The 22,516-nt window shown below is 41.1% G+C and overlaps 1 protein-coding gene and 1 pseudogene across 1 annotated transcript; one reads left to right on the top strand and one right to left on the bottom strand.

The window, feature by feature from the left end:
• The first annotated feature begins 7,163 nt into the window (after nucleotides 1-7,163).
• On the top strand, nucleotides 7,164-9,824 carry LOC129851052 (abasic site processing protein HMCES-like; annotated as a pseudogene).
• On the bottom strand, nucleotides 9,824-20,578 carry LOC129851054 (ras-related protein rab7). Its single transcript, XM_055917234.1, has 6 exons — nucleotides 20,213-20,578; nucleotides 14,614-14,676; nucleotides 14,367-14,493; nucleotides 14,018-14,236; nucleotides 13,797-13,925; nucleotides 9,824-11,276 (listed from the first exon to the last, which is right to left on the bottom strand). The coding sequence occupies exons 2-6, from the start codon at nucleotides 14,664-14,666 to the stop codon at nucleotides 11,181-11,183; spliced, it is 624 nt and encodes a 207-aa protein (XP_055773209.1). The 5' UTR covers nucleotides 14,667-14,676; nucleotides 20,213-20,578; the 3' UTR covers nucleotides 9,824-11,180.
• Between the last annotated feature and the right edge of the window lie 1,938 nt (nucleotides 20,579-22,516).

Below are 22,516 nucleotides of genomic sequence, written 5' to 3'. Positions count from 1 at the left end.
ATGTACATTTGTGAATATGAAAATTTGTCCAAAAGAATGAAATTAATTACATAAAATTGTTTAAACTTATTTCTATCGTAGCTAAAGAATCCAAGCAGTACATCTCTCCACAATAGTGTAAATTCTTCAGAAATGTGTTCAATTATAAATCTACTGATGTCTTGCCACAGTTTTCTTACATGAATACAATGCCAAAAAAGATGCAACACTATTTCTGGGTGATCATTACAAAAGGTACAATTTGAGTTTATGTTTTCCTAAAACTTCTTCATATAGTGGTTGGCAGGATAATATTTATTAACAATTTTAAAGGAAACTTCTGTAATTTTGTTAACAAGTAGGTATGTTTGTGGCAACATCCAAACTTTTTTCCAACAGATATTATCAATAAATCCGTTCCAATAATGCATGACATAAGGTATAGATACGAACCTTGTTTCAACAGGATGTTGTATCGCTCTTGTTAAATGGACCAAAAGAGAAACAAATCTTTCCTACTGATGAGTCAACAGGGTTAATGGAAGGTAGGTTCTGAGGGTCAGGTCTTGACATGTTCCTGAATAATAAAGCAACACCTGAGGGAATGGCATCTAAAAGAATTGCAAAATCTTTAGGTGTTACAGGGACAAGAATTCCTTATAACTAAGTAAAAAACCTCTGCATTTACAAGTTGGCTCACCAATAGGATATTATTTCGGAACCAATATTCTAAAAATAAAGAACTATTTTTTACAATATACCTCGATTATTCCATCTATAATATCTGTGTGGAGAAACATTATGCTTATAAATTAAGGACCATGACAAGAAAACCTGCTGATGAAAAGCAGAAAGTTTCACTGGAACTTTGTCAATATTATAATTGCAAACCAACATGAAGTTAATGCCACTAAAAGTAGAAAAGACATGATGGGGAATAAAATTCCACATAGAAGTGGGTCTTTATTTATTTATTTATATATATATTTTTTAAATAATCAACTTTATTTAACCAGGTAGGCCAGTTGAGAACAAGTTCTCATTTACAACTGCGACCTGGCAGAGATAAAACAAAACAGTGCGACAAAAAACAACACAGTTACACATGGAATAAACAAAAGTACAGTCAATACCACAATAGAAAAATCTATATACAGTGTGTGCAAATGGTGTAAGGAGGTAAGGCAGTAAATAGGCTAATAGCAGCGAAGAAATTACAATTTAGCAAATGAACACTGGAGTGACAGATGTGCAGATGATCATGTGCAAGTAGAAATTCTGGTGTGGAAAAGAACAAAAAAAGTAAATAAAAACTATGGGGATGAGGTAGGTAGTTGGATGGGCTATTTACAGATGGGCTGTGTACAGCTGCAGCAATCGGTAAGCTGCTCAGATAGCTGATGCTTAAAGTTAGTGAGGGAGATATAAGTCTCCAACTTCAACGATTTTTGCAATTTGTTCCAGTCATTGGCAGCAGAGAACTGTAAGGAAAGGCGGCCAAAGCAGGTGTTGGCTTTGGGGATGACCAGTGAGATAGACCTGCTGGAGCGTGTGCTACGTGTGGGTGTTGCTGTGGTGACCAGTGAGCTGAGATAAGGCAGAGCTTTACCTAGCAAAGACTTATAGATGACCTGGAGCCAGTAGGTTTGGCGACGAATATGTAGCGAGGGCCAGCCAACGAGAGCATACAGGTCGCAGTGGTGGGTAGTATATGGGGCTTTGGTGACAAAACGGATGGCACTGTGATAAACTGCATCCAGTTTGCTGAGTAGAGTGTTGGAGGCAATTTTGTAAATGACATCGCCGAAGTCGAGGATCGGTAGGATAGTCAGTTTTACGAGGGTATGTTTAGCAGCGTGAGTGAAGGAGGCTTTGTTGCGAAATAGGAAGCCGATTCTAGAATGGTGTCGGCTGCGTAGAGGTGGATCAAGGAATCACCCGCAGCAAGAGTGACATCATTGATATATACAGGCTTACCTAGCAGACTTATAGATGACCTGGAGCCAGTGGTTTGGTGACGAATATGAAGCAAGGGCCAGCCAAGGAGAGCATACAGGTCACAGTGGTGGGTAGTATATGACCTCGTCTGGAGGTTAGTTAACACAGTGTCCAAAGAAGGGCCAGAGGTATACAGAATGCTGTCGTCTGCATAGATGTTGATCAGAGAATCACCGGCAGCAAGAGCGACATCATTGATGTATACAGAGAAAAGAGCCGGTCCGAGAATTGAATCCTGTGGCACCCCCATAGAGACTGCCAGAGGTCCGGACAACAGGCCCTCCGACTTGACACACTGAACTCTATCTGAGAATTAGTTGGTGAACCAGGCGAGGCAGTCATTTGAGAAACCAAGGCTGTTGAGTCTGCTGATAAGAATACGGTGATTGACAGAGTCGAAAGCCTTGGCCAGGTCGATGAAGACGGCTGCACAGTACTGTCTTTTATTGATGGCGGTTATGATATCGTTTAGTACCTTGAGCGTGGCTGAGGTTCACCTGTGACCAGCTCGGAAACCGGATTGCACAGCGGAGAAGGTACGGTGGGATTCGAAATGGTCAGTGATCTGTTTGTTAACTTGGTTTTCAAAGACTTTAGAAAGGCAGGGCAGGATAGATATATGTCTGTAACAGTTTGGGTCTAGAGTGTCACATCCTTTGAAGAGAGGGAAAACCGCGGCAGCTTTCCAGTCTTTAGGAATCTTGGACGATACGAAAGAGAGATTGAACAGACTAGTAATAGGGGTTGCAACAATGGCGCCGATAATTTTTTAGAAAGAGAGGGTCCAGATTGTCTAGCCCAGCTGATTTGTGCAGGTCCAGGTTTTGCAGCTCTTTCAGAACATCTGCTATCTGGATTTGGGTGAAGGAGAAGCTGGGGAGGCTTAGGCAAGTAGCTGCGGGGGGTGCGGAGCTGTTGGCCGGGGTTGGGGTAGCCAGGTGGAAAACTGGCCAGCCGTAGAGAAATGCTTATTGAAATTTTCGATTATCGTGGATTTATCGGTGGTGACAGTGTTTCCTAGCCTCAGTGCAGTGGACAGCTGGGAGGAGGTGCTCTTATTCTCTATGGACTTTATAGTGTCCCAGAACCTTTTGGAGTTTGTGCTACAGGATGCACATTTTTTGAAAAAGCTAGTCTTTGCTTTCCTAACTGACTGTGTGTATTGATTCCTGACTTGCCTGAAAAGTTGCATATCGCGGGGACTATTCTATGATAATGCAGTACGCCACAGGATGTTTTTGTGCTGGTCGAGGGCAGTCAGGTCTGGAGTGAACCAAGGGCTATATCTGTTTTTAGTTCTACATTTTTTGAAAGGGGCATGCTTATTTAAGATGGTGAGGAAATTACTTTTAAAGAACAACCAGGCATCCTCTACTGATGGGATGAGGTCAATATCCTTCCAGGATATCCAGGCCAGGTTGATTAGAAAGGCTTGCTCGCAGAAGTGTTTTAGGGAGCGTTTGACAGTGATGAGGGGTGGTCGTTTCACCGTGGACCCATAACGGATGCAGGCAATGAGGCAGTGATTGCTGAGATCCTGATTTGAGAACAGCAGAGGTGTATTTGGAGGGCAAGTTGATCAGGATAATATCTATGAGGGTGCCCATGTTTACTGATTTAGGGTTGTACCTGGTGGGTTCCTTGATAATTTGTGTGAGATTGAGGGCATCTAGTGTAGATTGTAGGACGGCCGGGGTGTTAAGTATATTCCAGTTTAGGTCACCTAACAGAACGAACTCTGTAGATAGATGGGGGCAATCAATTCACATATGGTGTCCAAGGCACAGCTGGGAGCTGAGGGGGGTCTATAACAGCTGGCAACAGTGAGAGGAGTGATTAATAAAAAAAATTAGAAGCTCGAACTGTTTGGGCATAGACCTGGAACGTATGACAGAACTTTGCAGGCAATCTATTTAAGGTAGTAAAGTCCAGAAAATTCAGCCCACCATACTCATAAGTGTTCATTACAACAGTTCTTCTAATGTAATGGGTACGGTTTCTCCACAGAAAGTTGAAAAGCATCTGGTCTATCTCCTTGCTTATTTTACCGTCAAGATATAAAGATAGAGTGCCAAATGTTAACCAAGGCTGAAGGTATCTCTAGGCTATTAGGACTCTTCCTTTTAAAGATAGGTCTCTCTGTAGCCATTGATTTAGCTTCATCTGGGGGTTTTTAATAAGAGGGTTAAAATTTAGTAAGCCTCTAGACTTATGATCCTTAGTAATGGTTATGCCTAAATATGTAAGTTCTTTCACTGGAATACCATAATATGAAGGTGTCACACAATCTTTGACAGCCATGCGTTCACATTTATTAATGTTAAGATATAGACCAGACGCTTTGGAAAATGATTATATCACATTGATCGATATGGGAAATTGGTTAGCGTCTTTCAGAGAAAGTGTAGTATCGTCAGCCAGCTGGCTTATAATAATTTCTTTACCAGCTATGGAAATACCTTGTACTGGACTATTATTTAAATAATTTTTAAGAAGTTGGGTGTTTTAATAAAAACAGATACGGAGAGGTAAGACAACCTTGCCTATTTCCTCTCTTTACCTCAACTCTAGGGGAGGTGCCATATTTCAATTTGATAGAGCTTTTACCATTTGTATAGAGAGTCTTAAAAGGCTAGGGGGCAGTATTTTTGTTTTTGGCTAAAAAACGTACCCATTTGAAACTGCCTATTTCTCAGCCCCCGAAACTAGAATATGCATATAATAGTCAGATTAGGATAGAAAACACTCTGAATTTTCCAAAACTGTAAAATTTTGTCTGTGAGGTAAACAGAACTGATATTGCAGGCTAAAACCTGTTCTTATGCATCCCTATTGCCCATTTAAAGGGATATCAACCAGACTCCTTTTTCTATGGCTTCCCTAAGGTGTCAACAGCCTTTAGACATAGTTTCAGGCTTTTATTTTGAAGAATGAGCGTGAACGACCACATTGCGTAAGTGGATAGGTGGGGGCTCTGAGTGAGTTGTGCGCAAAAGAGAAAGGCGGCCATTGTTACTCTCGGTCCTAGTGAAAAGCCAACTGTCCCGGTTGATATATTATCGAATAGATATTTGAAAAACACCCTGAGGATGGATTATAAAAAAAGTTTGACATGTTTCTGTGGACATTATGGATATAATTTGGAATTTTTGTCTGCGTTGTCGTGACTGCTCTTTCCGGTGGGTTCCTGGGCATAACGCACCAAACTAACGGAGGTATTTGGATATAAAAAATATCTTTATGGGACAAAAGGAACATTTGTTATCTAACTGGGATTCTCGTGAGTGAAAACATCCGAAGATCATCAAAGGTAAAGGATTAATTTGATTGCTTTTCTGATTTTCGTGACCAAGTTACCTGATGCTAAGTGTACTTATTGTTTTGTCGAGCGATCGATAAATTTACACAAACGCTTGTATTGCTTTCGCTGTAAAGCATAATTTCAAAATCTGAGACGACAGGTGGATTAACAAAAGGCTAAACTGTGTTTTGCAATATTGCACTTGTGATTTCATGAATATGAATATTTTCTAGTAATATTATTTACCTGTGGCGCTATGCTACGCTATTCAGCGTTGCTGATGACAATTATCCCGGATCCGGGATGGGTGGTTCAGGAAGGTTAATAGCCTTAAATAACAAATCCCCAAAGCCACATTTCTCAAGGGAGTGGAAGAGGAACTGATGCTCTACTGTGTCAAATGCTTTATAAAAATAATATGAAGCTATCCTGTTATTAGATCTGAGTAGTCAAGTATGTCTAATACTAGTCTGATATTGTTAGAAATATGTCTGTTCCTCATAAAGCCAGACTGTGTTTCAAAGATTGCATCCAGGACTTCTTTCATTCTTTTTGAAAGTAGTAAGGCTAATATCTTATAGTCATTATTAAGAAGACAAATTGGACGCCAGTTATCGATGAGCAGCACTTCTTTTTTAGGCTTAGGTATCAGTGTTATTAACCCCTGACCCATTGTAGGAGGGAGAACATTGTTTTTAATACTTTCTAAAAAAAGACTTCAAATAGGAAGGGATATTGACAGAAAATAATTTGTAAAATTCTGAAGTAATTTCATCACCTGGTGATTTAATGTTCTTTCGATGTTTGATAGACTCTATAATCGCTTCAAAATTGATGGGTTCATCACACTGTTTAGATTCTGTATCACTGAGAGTGAACATTATTCAGTGAGTAAAAAAACATATCTGTGGTTTCCTGACAGTACGTAGAGCTATACAATTTCCTGTAAAAATGTCTACAGTATTTAGCGATTTTAATTTTTGGTCATCTGTAATAACACCATCAATGTTTAATTTATGGATAGTGTTATTTGTAGATTAAAATTTCTCAAGTCTAAAGAAATAGGATGAATTCTGTTCTCCCTTATCAATCCATTTTTTCCTGATCTAATAAAGGCTCCTTCTGCTTTTAATCTCTCTATATTATCCAGTTTATTTAACCTATATATATCATCCAGTTTATTTAATCTATATATATATATTATCCAGTTTATTTTGTATCTCAATCAGTTCCATCTTCTCCTCCCCCGAGAGGCCGGCTGGGGACCTCTGAGAAAGGGAAGTTATCTTAATGATCACCTTTTCCTCCTCAGCTTTTCTGGTTTTAGCAAGATTCAGCTTTTCTGGTTTTAGCAAGATTACTACCATATTTTTGAACACCTCAAATTTAAAGAGCTCCCAGTTCTTGCAATAAGATGTTCTTCACAAGCCCTTTCCCAAAAGTGTGAGAGCAGATCTTTAACCTCAAACTTAACTATATCATTATTTAATAACGAGCTATTTAGCTTCCAGTAGGATGCTCTACCAACGTTAGCATCAGGGGTAAATATTTTGATATCAATGTAAATGGCACTATGATCTGTGAGGGGACTAGTACAAATATACATTTGGATATAAGCCAAAAATCTATTCTGGACTTTCTGGAACCTATTTTGTTACTGTCAGCCAGAAACCTCTCTCCATGTATCAGTAAGATCAAAATTTTTCATAAAAAGTATTAAACCCAAATTCTGACTGGTTGAAGAAAAAAAAGACACACCCTCGCCCACTTACCCTCGCCTTATATCCTTGGGGAATCCTCGTCACAATCTTGGACGTCGGTCCAAACGATTAGCCAAACAAGGGAAATTCGCAACGTAAGCCCTTCTTTTTGATCGAGTTTGCGAGTGTACAATTATTTTCACTTCAGGGCTGAAACGCCCCACAATTATTGTACATACGCTAAGAAAAGTCAGCCGAAACTTAAGACCTCAACGTCAATATGGATAAGTAAACATACATGTAAACTAATGTAAAAAGGTTAGAAATTGTGCTACTAATGGACATGACGGCACAAACACATCTCATAAAAGTAGTAATATTTTTGTTTGGTTTGCTTTTGGATTTTTTATTTATTAAACATTTTCATTCTTCAGAAGTTCCAGCTAGGCAGGCTAACGTTATTTAGCTAATTAATTTGCTAGCTATCATACAGTAGGCATATATTAATAATTATATAGTTAATATAGACATGCAATCATAATTGACTGTAGCGCACATAAAGCACCCACAAGCTACCCGTGGCTGAAAACACAATCATCGCGGGATGAACAGTGACGAATTTCCGGGAAAGGGCGATCCATTTAAAAACATTCCTTCCGCCCTTGCCCTGCAAGTGTATACTCGTCACACGTCATGAAACGTCATCAGAAGTGTCCACTTAATTTGAGGGCTGAGGGGATAGGGTGTCTTAAGTGTTTGGAATGCTGCCCTTGAGTCATCGTGGAAAATGTTACATTTGTCAGTAATATACACAATGCATGCATTTCATTACTGCATGTTGTTTCATCAGACACTGGGCTGAGGATGTGTGGGAGGACTGCATCACAAATGCATGGGTTAGATTAATCTTAATCTTTGACTGCATTCATCCTGAAGGTGGAGAGCGCCTCTCAGTACAGAGACCGAGGTGGAAAGAATGGGATTCGGATACGTACCGACCTTCCTACAACAAGAGTCCACAGTCCTTGAGCCCAGCCTTGTCCCAAACACATTTTGATAAGGTAAGCAAAGTATAGGTGTTCAACTGATCCTGGCTAGGGGGCTGGATGTTTCTGTGGGGGGGAGGGGGGCTTCATTTGCACCCTGCCTGGAGAGAGATTTGTGTATTAACCAGACGGTCTGCATCCACCCCTTTTCCCTCAGAATGCCCCAGTGGATGAGTGTGTGCTGGCAGCAATGACCCAAGCAAGATGCAGTACAGCACCAACAACTGTCGCAGCGGGAGCCTGCTAGAGAAGTCCTAAAAGGTGCAGAGTGAGTTGGATTCATCTTCACATGAAATACACATAACTCATCAACTGGGACAGCATGCATCCTCAAACTTGGTGTATTAGTAAATGTTTGTGTACCATTTCATTCAGGATCCGCTGCTGAAAGGACAGCACTGTTTCATCTTGGCTGACGGCTTTTATGAATAGAGGAGGCAGGAGAAAGATAAGCAGCCCTTCATCTATTTCCCCCAGACTCAAGGACCCGCTCACGTGAAAACAGAGGACCAGGATAAGGATACACAGACATGCATGTCTGAAGAAGGCTCTGTAGACCTGGAAGAGGTGAGCCTACCCACACATGCACCTTTCATCACTAAGAAAACGTAACATTCAGAATAAGATGATTGAGTCTGATTACACTGATGAGATCTCCCATCTTCCCTTTTTCTCAAAAATACTTTAGCACTCTCCCACTGACTCCATCCTGACCCATTTTGTGATCCTTCTGTTTGTCTGCAGTAATGAAATAATGTAAACTTTGCCTTTTGAGGTACTTCTTTCTTATGTAGGAGGACAAAGGAGTCTGTGAGTGGAGAGGATGGCTGTTGCTGACCATTGTAGGACTGTTTGACTGATGGACTACCCATAGTGGAGATCCCCTCTAGACCTACACTGTGATCACTCTGGGTACATCCCCCATCTTCAAGGCATCGATGACCAGTATGGGTCTGTTTAAAACATTACTCTCTTCTTGAGTAAAGTATGTTCTTTATATATGAAAGTTTGTGTACGAGGTAGAATCACCAATGATTTTGCTTGTGTTGCAGGATGCCAGTGATTCTCGACAGAGGTCAGAAGATGGCTGAATTTTGGTCAGGTGAGGTCATTAGATGCCCTAAAACTGCTTCAGTCCAAAAACAAACTGACCTTTCACCCTGTCTCTTCACTGGTCAATAACTCTCAAAACAATTCCCGAGTGCCTGCTGCCAGTGGATCCTCAGGCTAAGAAAGTACAACTGCATGACTTCACTGAGCTACATACTAATATTTGAGATGTCTGAGCTGTTCCAATCATTGAATAGCTCCTGATCATTGGTCTGGGACAACCTTTCTAAAAACATCTAGATTTAAAACTTTGAAGAGTAAAAATACATAATGGACTCCATACCATTCTACACTTTCCTCCCTGCCTCCCCTCGTCAAATACACTTCCTTCCCCAGGAGCCCAAACCCTCAGCTGGCAGTAAGATGATGATGGGCTGGCTCAAGAGCAGCACACCCTCCAAGAGGAAAGAGCCAGATACTGGGAAAGTCAAACAGGAGGGCCACACAGGAGAGACCAGGCCTGAGAAGCAGCCGAAGACTGCAGGACCGCTCCAACAGTGGCTGCAGGTAACCAGTAAGAAACCCAGGACCAACTGAGTGGTTGGGACAAACATTGACTGACTTTGAAAAGAGATGGGAACAGACTGAAGAATGTATGTCTTATTGTCTTGATGTGGAAGAGCACAAATGGTTTGATTATTTTTATGTCTGGTGTTGGTTGAAGATAATGTAATTAAACGTTTGACAGATTTCGATGGTCCCGTGTTCTGTCAACTTTCACAAGTGACCAATTTTTATATTTCGGTACAAGTAGTGGACTGAATACAAATACCAAGTGAGTGCCCCCATGCAAAATGACACATTTCAATGTATACTATAGATTTTAGTAAACTCTTTCTTTCAACAGCTGTGTGTATGAGAGCCATGATAGTAACCTACTGTGCTTTAACTACCTGTTCTACTTGCAGTAACACACACAGATTCTTTATTCAATAACCATTATTATTACCTGAAACCCAAAGACATTTTTAAACAATGTAGATTAAGTGCATTAATCATTTCATTAACTTGATTAATGCTAACACATTTCCCCCATATGTCCTCTGATGCAATTCAAATTCTAAACATAATATGCGAACAGACAAAATATCTGATCGGTAAAAAAAAAATCAAGCACTTAAATAATTTGCCAACCTGAGCTATAGGCAGAGCGAGTAACTGACAAGACTTTTTTCCCCTATAAACAATTGACAAAGGTTTGTAATAGTTGACAGTGTAAAAAGAAGACGGGTAATACCTAATAATAGTAAAGAGATATTTCTACTGAAAATATATCTCCCTTGGTTTGATTCTCTACCCAGTGTCAGGTCTCAATGTTGACAAAATAATTTGCTGCCTGACTTTTCCCCCATTGAGAAACAATGTGTAGGGCAGTTGAGGACATCATGGAAGTTGGGGAGCAGAGTTAAAATCCATATTGCCTCTTCTGCCTTGAGCTAAAAAAAATAAAAATAAAATAAAGTGTTTATTGTGGCTCCAAAATAAGGTGTCAAATAGGGTTTGAATAAGCCTACATGACAACAAAGTGCAAAAAATGCCTTCAACACACTTGTATGTTGGATTTGCTAGTTCACATCCAATCCAATTAACACATGTATCTTCAGGCAGTACATTGGTATAACCCCCACACACCATTGATATAAATTACTCAATCTGATCCTTCACCACTGGAACTTTGGGAGTGAACTATATCTAACTCCCCTTATAAAATGTTATGAGGCTGGTGCCATGGAAACAATGGCATCTAAAAAGGTTAAGGGGAAATAATAAGCAGGTATGCTGTTAAATGCTCTAATATCCATCTGGGTGTTCTTTGGGCTTGGAGACTCATCTTGAGAGTAAATGTGTGATGTGTACACAGGGATGAGTACAGTGTGTGTGTGTGTGTGTAAAGTATACTTTACGAGCGGAACTCTGCTTGCATCTACGAAGGCCAGTGATGATATTGGGCAGAGGAGAGCACACAGGGGCATGGGGGATAAAGGGTAGACAAGGCAAGACAGAGTAGCAGGGCCAACAGTTGTCCCCTGTAGGTCTCTTAGGTCCTCAGCAGCTGCAGGCCTCCGCTGATGGCTTGGCCCGTTCGTTCCTGTCCAGCTTTATTGGTTCAGGAAACTCATTGTACAACTCCACCTCTGTCTCCTAAAAGACGAGATGGTGTTAAGTACTTTAAAGTATTTTTACTGAAGTAGTTTTGTGGGGTATCTATACATAACTATTTATATTTTACAAGTTTTACTTTACTACATTCTTAAAGACAATATTGTACTTTTTACTCCATACATTTTCCCTGACACCCAAAAGTTTGTTACATTTTGATAGGAAACTGGTCCAAATTCATGCACTTATCAAGAGAACATCCCTGGTCATCCCTATTGCCTCTGATCTGGCGGACTCACATAACACAAATGCTTTCTTTGTCAATTATGTCAGTGTTGGAGTGTGCCCATGGGTATCTGTAAATTAAAAAAACAGACAATTTTGCCACCTGGTTTGCTTAATATAAGCAATTTGAAATTATTTATACTTTTTCTTTTGATACTTAAGTATTTTTTCCCAATTACATTTACTTTTGTATATTTAAAACCAAATACTTTTAGACTGACTCAAGTAGTATTTTACTGGGTGACTACTTTTACTTGAGTCATTTTCTATTGAGATATCTTTACTTTTACTCAAGTATGACAATTGGGTACTTTTTCCACCACCACTGAGCTTTTTTGTGTGACTTCAACATACAGTGCCTTCGAAGTATTCTAACCCCTTGACTTTCACATTTCGATGTGTTACAAATTGGGATTAAAATGGAGTTATTTTTTTTTTTCTTCAACGATCAACACAAAATACTCTAATGTCAAAGTTGAATATATACAGTACCAGTCAAAAGTTTGGACACCTACTCATTAAAGGGTTTTTCTTCATTTTTTATTATTTTCTACATTGTAGAATAATAGTGAAGACAAACTATGTAGTAACCAAAAGTGTTAAACAAATCAATCTATTTTAGATTCTTCAAAGTTGCCACCCTTTGCCTTGATGACAGCTTTGCACACTCTTGGCAATAATAAAAAATAAATCAATAATATATCTTCATTAGATAAGTATTCAACCCCTTAGTCAATACATGTTAGAATCACCTTTGGCAGTGATTACAGCATAAGTATCTTGAAAAGAGCTTTATACACCTGGATATTTGCCCATTATTCTTTTTTTTAAACTCTTAAAGCTCTGTCAAGTTGGTTGTGATCATTGCTAGACAGACATTTAAGTCTTGCCATAGATTTAAGCCAAAACTGTAACTAGGCCACTCTGGAACATTCAATGTCGTCTTGGTAAGCAACTTGTGTAAATTTGGCCTAGAGTTTTAGGTTATTGTCCTGCTGAAAGGTGAATGTCTCCCAGTGTCTGTTAGAAACCAGGTTTTCCTCTAGGATTTTGCCTGTGCTGAGCTCTAAAAACTCACTAGACCTTGCCGATGACTACCTGATCCATAACATGACGCAGCCACCACCATGCTTGAAAATATGAAGAGTAGTACAGTACTTACTCAGCGATGTGTTGTGTTTGATTTGCCCCAAACACAATGCATGTTCTGGAATATTTTTATTCTGTACAGACTTCCTTTTCACTCTGTCATTTAGGTCAGTATTGTGGAGTAACTACAATGTCGTTGATCCATTCTCAGTTTTCTCCCATCACAGTCATTAAACTGTAACTGTTTTAAGTCACCATTGGCCTCATGGTGAAATCCCTGAGCGGTTTCCTTCCTCTCCGCCAATTGAGTTAGGAAGGACGCCTGTATCTTTGTAATGACTGGGTGTATTGATACACCATCCAAAGCATTATTAATAACTTCACTATGCTCAAAGGAATATTCAGTGTCTGCTTTTTTTTTTACCCATCTACCAATAGGTGCCCTTCTTTGTGAGGCTTTGGAAAACCTCCCTGGTCTTTGTGGTTGAATCTGCACTTGAAAAATCACTACTCGACTGGGGGACCTTACAGATAATTGTATGTGTGGGGTATAGAGATGAGGTAGTCATTCAAAAATCATGTTAACCACTATTATTGCACACAGAGTGAGTCCATGCAACTTACATTTACATTTAAGTCATTTAGCAGACGCTCTTATCCAGAGCGACTTACAAATTGAACTAGGCAAGTCAGTTAAGAACAGATTCTTATTTTTCAATGACAGCCTCGGAACAGTGGGTTAACTGCCTGTTCAGGGGCAGAACGACAGATTTGTACCTTGTCAGCTCGGGGATTTGAACTTGCAACCTTTCAGTTACTAGACCAACGCTCTAACCACTAGGCTACCCTGCCACCCCGAGCAACTTATGACTTGTTAAGTACATTTTTCCTTCTGAAAGTATTTAGGCGTGCCATAACAAAGGGGCTGAATACTTACTGATTCAAGATATTTCAGCTTTAACATTTCTGCAAACAAAATTTAACTTTGACATTGATGGGTATTGTGTCTAGATCAGTGGCACAATCTCAAATTAATCAATTTTAAATTCTGGCTGTAACAACAAAACGTGGAAAAAGTCAAGGGGTGTGAAAGGCACTGTACAATGAAATCAAGACAGCACTACTGTAAATACACAAAACACACATGGCATTCAGCAAAGCGCTCATAAGCTCCCCTCTGTCCCCTACCTGTTTAAGAGCATTGCGTGCGATAGTCTGGAAAGCCTGTTCAACGTTGATGGCCTCCTTAGCGCTGGTCTCGAAGTAGGGGATGTTGTTCTTGCTCTGACACCACGCCTGTGCTCGTTTGGTCGTCACCTGACAGATGCAAAGAGCAGCTGTCATTCTCTGAAGGGAACACAAGCTACTACCTGAGATGCTCTGGTCTCAAATGCTACATCTGAACCCACCTGTCTGTTCTCCAAGTCAATCTTGTTGCCTAGCACCACAAAGGGGAAGTTCTCGGGATCTCGAGGGCTGGCCTGTATAAGGAACTCGTCCCTCCAGCTGTCTAGCGTCTTAAAGGTGTTGGGGGCGGTCACGTCAAACACCAGCACACAGCAGTCTGCCCCGCGGTAGAACGCTACACCTAGAGACTGGAACCTCTCCTGCCCTGCAGTGTCCCAGATCTGTGACAGAGCACAGGGAGGCGATACATGTTCATGAACAACAATAGATTATAGGCCTACCCACTGGCCTCTACTTCAGCACAGCACTTGTGAAGTGATGAGTAAATTGATAGTATCCCTTCCCCAGTACCTGCATGGTGACAAGTCTGTCATCCACCATCACTTCTTTCGTTAGGAAATCAGCTCCTATTGTGGCTTTGTACTGGTTACTGAACTTCTTATTCACATACTGGTTCATCAGCGACGTCTTCCCAACTCTGACAAGAGAGATTCAGCAACAGTTATGACAGAGTGATTGGTAAACAAACATATTTTGGTAAACTTTTAAGTTGAGAAGTGAAATTAGCCTAGCTGTGCAAGGTAGACAGGACACTCACCCAGAGTCTCCCAGGATGATGACTTTGAGTAGTACTTTCTTCCTAGACGTCATTGTGCCACAGCTGAGGAAAGAGAAGGGGCACTAAATTAGAATGGTGGACTAACCATGTACATTGTTATTATGGTAAACAGCAACCTATAACACAGGCACATAGTTTATAAGCACGCTGCCTGTGTGTCTGCTGTGAAACCCCCCCCCGGGTTAAAAAGCGATGCAGTTTATGACAGCATGGCTCAGGCAATATTATCACAGGCTACTACTTACAACCACTACTACTGCAGTGGAAATATTACAACACTTCCTTTGTGCAATTGACTATATTGACCAGCTGCTAGCTCAACCTCACTCTAGACATTTGGTCCACAGCTAGTGGTCCAGTCATTGGGATTACAGACAATGAAATGCTCGGAGCAGGTATAGTTCTGGGAATGTAACCAAGTACAGTGTGCCTCACTGGACACTGTTTAACTACATAAACAACAAGACTAGTTGTTTTTGTTTTTTAACTCTGCCTGCCCCTCCAACGTGTTCCTCTAATTTCACAAGATACAGGTTTTGGAGAGGAATGTAAGACGTAATGTAACCCAGAAACGTTTCAACATGTGAAGGAAGCTATGAGACTTGATCCACAGACAGAGAGAGTGGAATACAATATTCCTGTTGTGCAGGCCATCTTTGTGCAGAGTCCTTCCATAAAGACACATTGAATAAAGACCCACTGCTCTCACTGACCTACATTTTCTTAACAAAACAGCATAACCATATCTCCCCCAAATAAAACCTGACCATAATTATATCCTCCTGATTCCTGCTTACAAGCAACAATTAAAGCAGGAAGTACCATTGACTCGCTCAATACGGAAGTGGTCAGATGACGCGGATGCTACGCTACAGGACTGTTTTGCTAGCACAGTCTGGAATATGTTCCGGGATTCATCCAATGGCATTGAGGAGTATACCACCTCATTCACCGGCTGCCTAGTAGTTAGAGCGTTGGGCCAGTAACCGGAAGGTTGCTGGATTAAATCCCCGAACTGTAAAGGTAAAAATCTGTCGTTCTGCCCCTGAGCAAGGCAGTTAGACCCACTGTTCCCAGGGCGCCGTGGATGTCAATTAAGGCAGCCCCCTGCACCTCTCTGATTCAGAGGGGTTGGGTTAAATAAAGTAGACACATTTCAGTTGAATACATTCAGATGGACAACTGACTAGGTATCCCCCTTTCACTTTCATCAATAAGTGCATCAACAATGTCGTTCCCGCATGTACATTTGCCAACCAGATGCCATGGATTAGAGGCAACATCCGCACCGAGCTAAAGGCTAGAGCTGCCGCTTTCAAGGAGAGGGACACTAATCCAGACGCTTATAAGAAATCCCTCAGACAAACAATCAAACAGGCAAAACGTCAATATTGGACCATGATTGACCTTCAGGACAGACCACCCCCAGGTGGTAAGGGTAGGCAACAACACATCTGCCATGCTGATCCTCAACACTGGGGCCCCTCAGAGGTGCGAGCTTAGTCCCCTCCTGTACTTCCCGTTCACCCACGACTGCGTGGCCAAGCACGACTCCAACACCATCATTAAGTTTGCTGACGACACAGCAGTGGTAGGCCAGATCACCGACAATGATGAGACAGCCTATAGGGAGGAGGTCAGAGTCCTGGCAGTGTGGTGCCAGGACAACAACCTCTCCCTCAATGTCAGCAAGACAAAGAGCTGATCGTGGACTATAGGAAAAGGAGGACCGAACAGGCCCCCATTAACATTGACGGGGCTGAAGTGGAGCAAGTGAACGTGCTGTGTGGAAGGAAATTTGCAACACAAACAAACATGGAGGAGAGTGAACATGACACAGAGCACGGAGACACAGAGCTTGTACCTAAAAGAGGGGCCACGTCGGTCGCATGGATGTGGTTTGGTATGAAAAGTCTGTCACGACAAAAAAAAAACGTCCTCTGCAAATATGCCACAGGGCAGTCCCGACAACAGGCTCAAACACCACTAACCTCTTTTACCACCTATGCAAGAATCATGTGAAACAGTACGGAGAGAGTCTACGGATGAGACCCAAAAAGTACAGTCGAGTGCTCAAAACAAACCCGACTCAGACGTTGCAAGAGGCTTTTGCCCACAGCACACCATATGGCAAAGTATCACGAAGAGGGAAGGAGATAACTGCCGTTACCACTTACATTTGCAAAGACATGGCCCAAATTTACATGGTCGAGAAACGTGAGTTATATATTTGTTGAGTATAATTCAAAATGTAATAAGAAATAGGCCTTTACATGTGGTAATTTTATAGAAACTATTTATTCATTGAATTTACAGAAAATTTGCTATATTGTGATATGTATCGCTTTATGAAATGACCTATATCAGGATATAAGATTTTGGCCATATCACCCAGCCCTAGTCCAAACACACCAAGACAGTTGTGAAGAGGGTACAACACCTTTTCCCCCTCAGGACACTGAAAAGATTTGGCATGGGTCCCCAGATCCTCAAAAAGTTCTACAGCTGCACCATTGAGTGCATTCTGACCGGTTACATCACCACCTGGTATGGCAACTGCTCAGCATCTGACCATAAGGCGCTACAGAGGGTAGTGCGTATGGCCCAGTACATCACTGGGGCCAAGCTTCCTGACATCCAGGACCTATATAATAGGCAGTGTCAGAGAAAAGGCCCAAAAAATTGTCAAAGACTCCAGTCAGTCACCCAAGTCATAGACTGTTCTCTCTGCTACCACACGGCAAGCGGTACTGGAGCACCAAGTCTATGACCAAAAGGCTCCTTAACAGCTTCTACCCCCAAGACATAAGACTACTGAACAATTAATCAAATGGCCACCCTATTAACATTGACCCCCCCCCTTTGTTTTTACACTGCTGCTACTCGGTGTTTATTACCTATGCATAGTCACTTTACAAGTTACCTCAACTATCCTGTACCCCAGCACATTGACTCGGTACCGGTACCCCCTGTATATAGCCTTCTTATTGTTATATAATTTTCTTGTGTTCTTTTAGGATTTCTTTTCTTTTTTCTCCACTTTAGTTTATTTAGTAAATATTTTCTTAACTATATTTCTTGAACTGCACTGTTGGATAAGGGCTTGTAGGTAAGCATTTCACAGTAAGGTCTACACCTGTTGTATTTGGCGCATGTGACAAATTAAATTTGATCACAGGACCGTGCATTCAGAAACCCTGACCTGGGATGTAGACCAACATAAGTGATCAATTGGACCACTCTAGAGGGTGGAAGATACATGCATGGTGCCAAAATAGGCCTAACCTCAGTCTGAACAATTAAATGAAGCACTATATACTTTTTTAATTTCTAACAATATGGCAATTCTGACTGTGGCCTTGCTGACTCCATATTTAATCTCTAACCTGACATTCATGAGAGTCGGGTGGGTCACATGGGTTTCGCATGTAGAAAGCAACACCACAGATTATCCATTATATTGACCAGCTACACTATTGGTCAGTAACAACGAAGATAATTGTCTTTAAAAATGGAAGACAGTCGGGAGGCCAGATCAGGTGAGACCATTCCAGCCAATGAGAAGGCAGACACGCGTATGAACAACATGCATAACGGTTTCCACTAATTACCTAAGTCAAAATGATATATCATAAAACTTGTGAAAACTAAAAATGTGCTTTTTGGTTATAATTTAAGGTAAGGGTTAGGCATATAGTTAGCAGTGTGGTTAGGTGGAAAATCACATTTTAAGAAGATAAATTGTAGAAATAGGCGGGGTTTATGACTTTGTGGTAACTATTGACGACCAGGCACAACTCCGCTATAACTTTTTTTCTCTCAAAATTGCCGGGATGTCACTTGTCCTTCCTATATCAGTACACTTGTAACAAAACATTTTGCAACGGAAATCGTTTACCCCAAACGGATGGATTTTGCAACGAAAACAATAGTTTCTATTGGACAAATTCAGGAATGTACTCATTACCTCGATTCTGAAGCAAACGAAAAAGGGGGGACCTATTTGAATTTGTCAAATAGACACACTTACATACAATCATCATAGACTCTGCTGCTACAATGTTCATCATATATCCTGATGCCTACCTTACCCCTAAACATACCTAACTCTACTACTCCAGTATTTGTCACAACACAGTGCCACAGATGTCTCAAGTTTTGAGGGAGTGTGCAATTGGCATGCCACCAGAGCTGTTATCAGCTAATTGAATGTTAATTTCTCTACCATAAGCCACCTCCAACGTTATTTGAGAATTTGGCAGTACGTCCAACCGGTCTCAAACTCAGTCCACGTGTAACCACGCCAGCCCATGGCCTCCACATCTGGCTTCTTCACCTGCAATATCTGAGACCAGCCACCAGGACAGCTGATGAAATCGAGGAGTATTTCTGTCTGTAATTAGGGCCATTTTGTGGGGAAAAACTCTATTTTGATTGGCTGGGCCTGGCTCCCAAGTGGTTGGGCCTATGCCCTCCCAGGCCCACCCACAACTGTGCCCCTGCCCAGTCATGTGAAATCCATAGATAAGGGCCTAATGAATTTATTTCCATTGACTGATTTCCTTCTATGAACTTAAACTCAATAAAATCGTTGAAATTGTTGCATTTATATGTTTGTTCAGTATACTTTCTTGTGTTCTCATCTCTATTTCTCATGTGTTTTTGTTCTACTTTACTTTTTTTGTAGTACTACTGATATTGATTACTGCATGGTTGGGAAAAAGCAAGCAAGAATGGCGTTTCCCTGTACTTGTGCACGTGACAATAAAAACTTGAAACTTTAGAAACTAGTTTTACTCTGTTTGGTTCTTAAACGGCTAAAAGTTTCCGTAATGAATACACCCCAGGTAGGTCCCTCGTTTGTTTCCATCCATTTGCTTCCTAGAGTTTTGAAACAGACGAAACATTTTTGCAACTGATTCCGATTAATGAATACACCCCTTGCTGGCTAGTAAGGTTAGCTCGTAAACAAATGTTTACCAGTTGCTAACATACTAGCTAGTTAGCTAATGATTACAGATGAGCACGTCATTCAACACTAAAGTTAGTTATTTTATCAACAAGGTTAGCTAAATTGAGTAACGTTAGCTAACATGACAGTTAGCTAAACGGTCTGTTTGTTTTCTAACAACGTTACTTTAGCTAACTAGTAGCTGGCATAATGTTGGCGTTACCCCTGATGGGCCTAGTAGGTTAGCTAGCCCGTTAACGTGACGTTAGTTTGGTGCATTACTAACTAGCACCTAGCTAATTAGATACTACAGAGCCATACATTTAGAAAAATAGCTAAGTACATGGTTTTGGATAGTTAGTTAAGTACATGATGTTGGATGTTTACTGGCTGTTTAGACAACTAACTGTAACTGGACAGGTCTGATTTTGACAAAGATGTTCTCGTATGACTGATGAGTGACACTCATATTATAGTCAAGAAGTTAGGTATCTGACTTCAGTGTCTAGTGCTCAACGCCCACTGCGGGGACAAAACGACCCGTTAGCTAGGTAAGTAAATTGGTAAACATAAAATAACCATTTATCAAAATTTGTGCAGAAAAAGAATACCAGATACAAATCTTACCTTGATCAACCCAAACACAGGGAAGGAATATTAAAGAATGTTCAAATGGGCCTTTCGTTTTAGTAGATGAAAAACAGACAACTTCAATTTTGTCTGTCTCCACCCCCACCCAACAACCTAACGTTCGTTAGCTAGCTAGTGGTGTGGTAACGTTGCTGTCAGAACGCACGTCTGTTTAATTATATGCAATATATACTTTCAATACTAGTAGGTAAGCCACCTGTGTTTCCAAAGTAAGATAAATTATTAAGCAAGAGGAATCCCTGTAGGTTTACTTGAAGAGGGCCTATTTCTTTTTCTTTTCAATCTCTTGTCATTTCCTCCAAAACAACCTCTGAGTCAGCAATCTTTGACGTCATCACAGATGTTGACTAAGACACGCCCTAAACCCTGCCCTCTTTTCACTGTATATGGCAGGGTTTCCCAAATTAGGGGTCACCTCATTTGAAAATGTGATAGCTAGAGAAAACAGGGTAGCTAGACCAAAGTCGCGCTTGGTCAGCCTGGTCTCATACACTCGACCTAACATAGTAAACGTAAATCCGGGAAACTCAAATGAGTATAATATGTTAGTTATTTTTCCTTTATTTAACTAGGCAAGTCAGTTAAGAACAAATTCTTATTTTCAATGATGGCCTAGGAAAAGTGGGTAACTGCCTTGTTCAGGGGCAGAATAACCCATTTTTACCTTGTCAGCTCAGGGATTTGATCTTGCAACCTTCCATTTACTAGTCCAACACTCTAACCACTAGCCTACCTGCCACCCTTATGTATGGTTACATAAGAAAAAGGTTACTTATTAACAGAACAATGAAAGGAGAGTGGTTGGTAGTGGTGGATGTGTGGGCGTATAACACCTATGTCTAGAAACCCAAAGGTTACATGTTTGGATCTCATCACAGACAACGTTAGCATTTTGGTAACTTTTAATCTACTTAGTACTTTTTAGCTACTTTGCAAGTATTTAGCAAATGAGGTCGTGAATGACCTCATTACTAAGTACAAAATTGATTACATGGCTATCTTCAGACTGTAGTGCTGATTTTATTGAAGCCACTCTTATGGAAGCCTTCCACCACCCAGACTACAGCTTAATAACAAACATTTAAAAAACATGGTTATCAGTCAATGAAGACCTGATGAGAAGTTTGATGATATGTGCCCTAGCCTACCACGCAAAGGCACTATGGATTTATTTTTCCCTGGTTGACACAGACATGCTTAGGAAAGTGATATGATAATTTAAGCCTTCTACCTGCCTTCACAATCCTATCCCCACCATCTTCTTCAAAATTGTCTTTATTTGCATATCTCAAGAAGTGCAAGCTATTGTTAATCACTCCCTGTTCACAGGCACTTTACGCAGATGACACCATTCTGTATACCTCTGGCCCTTCTTTGGACACTGTGTTAACTAACCTCCAGACGAGCTTCAATGCCATACAACTCTCCTTCCGTGGCCTCCAACTGCTCTTAAATACAAGTAAAACTAAATGCATGCTCTTCAACCGATCGCTGCCCGCACCTGCCCGCCCGTCCAGCATCACTACTCTGGACGGTTCTGACTTAGAATATGTGGACATCTACAAATACCTAGGCGTCTGGTTAGACTGTAAACTCTCCTTCCAGACTCAAATTAAGCATCTCCAATCCAAAATTAAATCTAGAATCTGCTTCCTATTTCGCAACAAAGCATCCTTCACTCATGCTGCCAAACATACCCTCGTAAAACTGACCATCCTACCGATCCTCAACTTCGGCGACGTCATTTACAAAATTGCCTCCAACACTCTACTCAACAAATTGAATGCAGTCTATCACAGTGCCATCCGTTTTGTCACCAAAGCCCCATATACTACCCACCACTGCAACCTGTATGCTCTCATTGGCTGGCCCTCACTTCATACTCATCGCCAAACCCACTGGCTCCAGGTCATCTACAAGTCTCTGCTAGGTAAAGCCCCGTCTTATCTCAGCTCACTGGTCACCATAGCAGCACCCACCCGTAGCACACGCTCCAGCAGGTATATCTCACTGGTCACCCCCAAAACCAATTCTTCCTTTGGCCGCCTTTCCTTCCAGTTCTCTGCTGCCAATGACTGGAACGAACTGCAACAATCACTAAAGCTGGAGACTCATATCTCCCTCACTAGCTTTAAGCACCAGCTGTCAGAGCAGCTCACAGATCACTGCACCTGTACATAGCCCCTCTGTAAATAGCCCATCCAACTACCTAATCCCTATACTGTATTTATTTATTTATCTTGTTCCTTTGCACCCCAGTATTTCTACTTGCACATTCAT

Source organism: Salvelinus fontinalis, chromosome 3 (genome assembly GCF_029448725.1).
Source record: "Salvelinus fontinalis isolate EN_2023a chromosome 3, ASM2944872v1, whole genome shotgun sequence".
NCBI lineage: Eukaryota > Metazoa > Chordata > Actinopteri > Salmoniformes > Salmonidae > Salvelinus > Salvelinus fontinalis.
The sequence above is the reverse complement of the archived record's forward strand: the minus strand, read 5'-3'. Positions and strand labels throughout refer to the sequence as shown.